Source organism: Cynoglossus semilaevis, chromosome 8 (assembly GCF_000523025.1).
Source record: "Cynoglossus semilaevis isolate Cse_v1.0 chromosome 8, Cse_v1.0, whole genome shotgun sequence".
Taxonomy (NCBI): Eukaryota; Metazoa; Chordata; class Actinopteri; order Pleuronectiformes; family Cynoglossidae; genus Cynoglossus; species Cynoglossus semilaevis.
Genome location: NC_024314.1, coordinates 17875258 through 17879918, shown reverse-complemented (window position 1 = coordinate 17879918; position 4661 = coordinate 17875258). Strand labels below are relative to the sequence as shown.

At 43.2% G+C, this 4661-nt stretch overlaps 1 protein-coding gene across 1 annotated transcript in view; it reads right to left on the bottom strand.

Annotated features, from left to right (window-relative positions):
- LOC103382564 (ankyrin repeat and BTB/POZ domain-containing protein BTBD11-A-like) overlaps window positions 1-4640 on the bottom strand; it is a 7452-nt gene extending 2812 nt beyond the window's left edge. Inside the window, exon 1 of the mRNA XM_008315398.3 lies at window positions 4264-4640. Within this exon, the coding sequence (XP_008313620.1) occupies window positions 4264-4585 (322 nt within the window). The 5' untranslated portion in view covers window positions 4586-4640. The remainder of the gene's footprint in view (window positions 1-4263) is intronic.
- Between the last annotated feature and the right edge of the window lie 21 nt (window positions 4641-4661).

Below are 4661 nucleotides of genomic sequence, written 5' to 3'. Positions count from 1 at the left end.
TGCTGCGTTTTTCAATCACAGGTCGAACTAAGAGTTTTTTAATGAGATAATACGAGAGACAGATGGACATAAAGACGTGAAAATATTCATTGTGTCTTTAGCACCACTGAATTTGATGGTTTTTTCTGTTGGCCGCTTTCAACTCTTTAGCGATATGTTTATAGTTTATAATAAAAAGTCCAGTTTATAGTTATAATATAATCAACAATGTAGAAAAATAATAATGTTGATGTTACAAGGTAGCAAAGAGAGGGAGTTATTTGGCTTTATTTATTACTCACTTACTCACTTACTGATACAAAGGTACCCTGAAATATCCACTGGAGGTTTTAATATTAGTATCATGTGATATGCAGATGACACTGTACTTATACGAATAGGGAAGAGAAAATCTGCAATAGTATCCGTGATTAACTTCGAGAAAAGGAAACGTAAATTATCAATGCCCAAAAAGGGAAGGAGCAAACAGAAGTACAAAAGTAAAAGTAAAACGAAAAATGTACTCCAAATCTGTGACGTAGATATAGACGAAGGTTTACTAAATCGAGTCGTTTCAAACACCTCGTCAGATTATCAGAGTTAATACAAACAGAGAGGAAACGGTATTTATGAAAATGAACTAGAACTTCAACTACAAATTTCACTCACCGATTTCTGATATTAGTTACGATAAATTGAATTTCTTAGGTTATCGTAAAATTGTTGCAAAATGAAACTGGATCTAACGATTTCTTTCCCATTTCCTTCTTCAAACATCCAGTCATCTTCAGCCATTTAATCCTGTCAAGGACTGCAGTGGACTGGAGTAGACGTACAGTCTGGACAGCAGCCCAGCCCATAACAGGGTCATATACGGAGACAAACAACCCTTCTGCAGGTTTTTTGGCTGCTTTGCAATATTCTTGACCGGGGCTTTTGGAGAGGGAAACAGCTGATCCACCAAACTGGGTGAAAACGTAAAATCCAAGCACATTCTTTATAAAAAAAAATAAACGAATAAAAAAGCAAAAACAAAACAAGCTGCATTTATAGTCAGTGGATAACGGAGCGAGTTTGTCCCTGGGTTTGACGAAGGCTTTTCAGGCTCCTTCAGCTTTAGAGTGGAAGATAAATCAGTCAGGACTTCAGGATGAGAGGGTCACTGGGCCCACGCACACACATCCAACACCTACTGAAGTCAGGCAGTAAAAGCATGAACAACAACAAGGCCGCGCAGCGCGCCGTATAAACACGTTGCACACACACGCAGCGCGCCGTATAAACACGTTGCACGCGCATGTACAATTACACACACACACGTGCGTAAGTGCTTTGCTTCTATCAAAAACAATCATTAACATTCTCCTCCCTTCTATAATGAACGTCTCAGAACACAATAGCTCCAGAGAAACCACACCGTGGACGTGGTTAGATCTTTGTTTCAACCATAAATATCTGTTGCTGGTGGCTTTGATAACAAAGATGTGCCGTGAACTTCCAGAGGTCTGGAAGAGCCGGGGGCTAATAAATATTCCAGGAACTGTCAAGTCCTTCCTTTTGTTTGAGAGTGAAATTACAGCAGGCAGATAACACTAGTTATTCCCAGGCATAATTATGGCCGTATTACTTTTCCTGCCAGGCTACACTGAGCACATTATCACTTCATGCTCCGTGCTTCTCACAACTTTTCAATCAAAAGTGCAAAGACAAAGATCCAACGGATTCTTTTTCGGGCGACTCCCTTTAGGAATTTCCACAGCGGATCGTCTGCTTTCATCTCTCTTCTTATGACATCAACTATCTTCATATCCTCCATCATTAGACCGGGAGTCTTTTCTCCTCTTTCTTCTCCAACCTTTGTCCGCCTCGTCTCCAAACCAGGGATGTGTGACCGGCGAGGAAGTAACTCTGTACAATTACTCCGAAAAGTACTCAAATATATTCAGTCAAGTAAATTTACTTCATCTCTCTGGCCTCCACCAATCCTGGTCCAGACCATCTTGACCTTCTCCTGCTCCACCAGTCTAATCCAACGGTCTCCAACCTCTTTTGTACCAAGGAGCAGTTGACCAGTATCAGTCGTTACTGCGGATCGGTAATACCGTGCCATCGTTGTAGGATCATTACATTTTCAAAATAAAACATCCTTGGACTTTATTCTGTCAACATTGAAATATTGACAGATTATCTTTGAATGGAAAAAGTTAATAAATATGATTGGATTATCTTCTTCTGAATGAAGTAAATCAGTAAAAATGAAGTACATTTTTTCACTGTGGCCCAGTACCAGATAACCTACGGACCAACACTGGTCCCTGCACCAGGGGTTGGGGACCCCTAGTCTAATGTACGATTAATGCATACAGAGCCTTTGTACGTCTTTGAAATGAACTCGGCACTGCCCCCTAGTGCTTCAATAAGCATGTTGGCAGTGACATTAAACAAGGGGAGTAGAAATAAGGCTTTCTCTTTTGTGATGCTGATTTTAAATCCTTTCCATCCTGACAATGAAACGACAAAATGACAGTGCCTTCAAATCAGGCGCTCCCCTCGTGTGTCCTCGTCCAATCAAAGGCCACGCTGGCTTCTGGAGATTTCCTCCTACCATGATCCTCTTCAAAAACCAGAGAAGAAGCGTGTGCTTCAAAGAAAACACTGAGTGAAGGGAAGAGCAGTGATAAAGAGGTCTAGCAGTGACCGGTGTGGACGGCACACAAAACAAAAGGGACAGTCGCTTTTGCCAGAAAATCAATTTGAAACCTCGTTGTTAGGTCAGACTAGAACCTTCAGAGAATTTCTCTCTTCTTTGAGACACGGTCAGACTAGAACCTTCAGAGAATTTCACAGATGTTCTGTGGCACGTCTCTTCTTTGAGACATGAATCTTCTGCTAGATATCCCAGGAAGTTCTACAGTAAAACCAACTTGAAGGTCACAATTGCTGGAATGTGTGTCAAATAGTCTTTGGTCAAACACATTCAGACTAATAAAAGCAGCAGGACATGGTACAGGCTACAGAACATTGTGACAACGTCTCACCACCCACCTGCGTCTTTGCATTATTTCTCCACTCATTTTCACACCTGATAAATACACGTACCATCTGCACCGGAACTCTATTTGTACAGTGCAACAGAATAGAAAGTAAAAAGAGTCGAAATCCGTAAAACATTCTTGTCTTTCATCATCACGGCAGGGTTTTTTTTTAATGTCTCAAATTGTCAAACCTCCAGCATCACAGCATTACTCCGCCCACTCCTTCTCAACTTTATTACTGCAGTAGCAGTACTGTGTATATTAGAGTACAGCTGGGACTACACCTCTGTGGCTTTCCCAATTTCTTTTCAAGTCAGGCACATTGGTAACACTGATGTACACACTGCAGCCCATTAGGGGGCAGTAATGCAGGTTTAGCAGCAGGTGCATGTTGTCAGCTTGGATAAGAGCATGGTGTACACCACAGTCACCACAGCTAACGTTAGCTACGACAGTCCGGGCACATACAGCAGAGCTAACGTTAGCATCAACAGTATGGATACAGACACCAGAGCTAACGTTAGCAACAACAGTATGGAGACAGACACCAGAGCTAACGTTAGCTACGACAGTCCTGGTTCAGACACCAGAGCTAACGTTAGCTACGACAGTCCTGGTTCAGACACCAGAGCTAACGTTAGCTACGACAGTCCTGGTTCAGACACCAGAGCTAATGCTACCAAAAATGATGCGTTGGCTTCTGAAGTGACTGAAGGCCAGTAACTGTGGCAACTCCAAAGCTTGATTGTACTTTTTTTTCTCCTAAAAGCGTCATCTTACAACTACAGCCTGTAGCTCTGTCTATTTGGTCAGGTTTGTTTGACCAGTTTGACCAAATGTAACACCAAAATGTGCTAGCACACACACAATGGGGAGGAGCTTGGCGTTCATTTACCCACAATTCAACTTACAGATAATCTATTGCACCTACTGGTCATCCATCAACTCTGAAATCCACTGTGAAAATAAATGAATCATTATGTATAACAACCCTAGTGTTCCAGGCCTGGAGCCTTTAGGGGCACCTGTCCTTAAAAACTATTTGCACGGCTCTGTTCAAATAGACTATATAATTATTCTTTATCAATATGTTTCTCACATCTACGTATTTTTGACTTTTCTATTTTTAGTTGTATTTTCTTTTCTATTACTCTATCAGTCTAGGCACTGACTTCCAACTTCTTTTGGCCTAAATTATGGCACATTTTTGCATTTTAAAAAAAAGCACATTTCTACAGCCGTTGCTCACCGCTGGAGTTCTTGCCGCAGATGAGGTGTTGGTAGGGCTGCAGCAGACCCCACATCTCCGAGTCACCGTTGATGGCTTGCTCCAGGGTCTCCACCGTCAACTTGGGGATGCCGTTGTCCCTCTCCACCAGCGCGCTGCGCAGGACGCGGCCCAGCACCTCCCTAAACAGACTCTCCATGCAGGCGGTCAGGTAGATGGCGGCGTGCTCGTGGATCCTCAGCGCCACCCGGCTGTCCACCATCCACCTGAAGAACTTGCCCACGGAGAAGACCAGCCCGCAGCGCGCAGACTTGCCTCGGCTGAACTTGTCCCCGGTGCTCATGTTGTAGAGGGAGAGCGCGCCCAGAGCCGCCGTGATGCAGTTGATGGAGATGGTCCAGGACAGCAGCACCTTCACG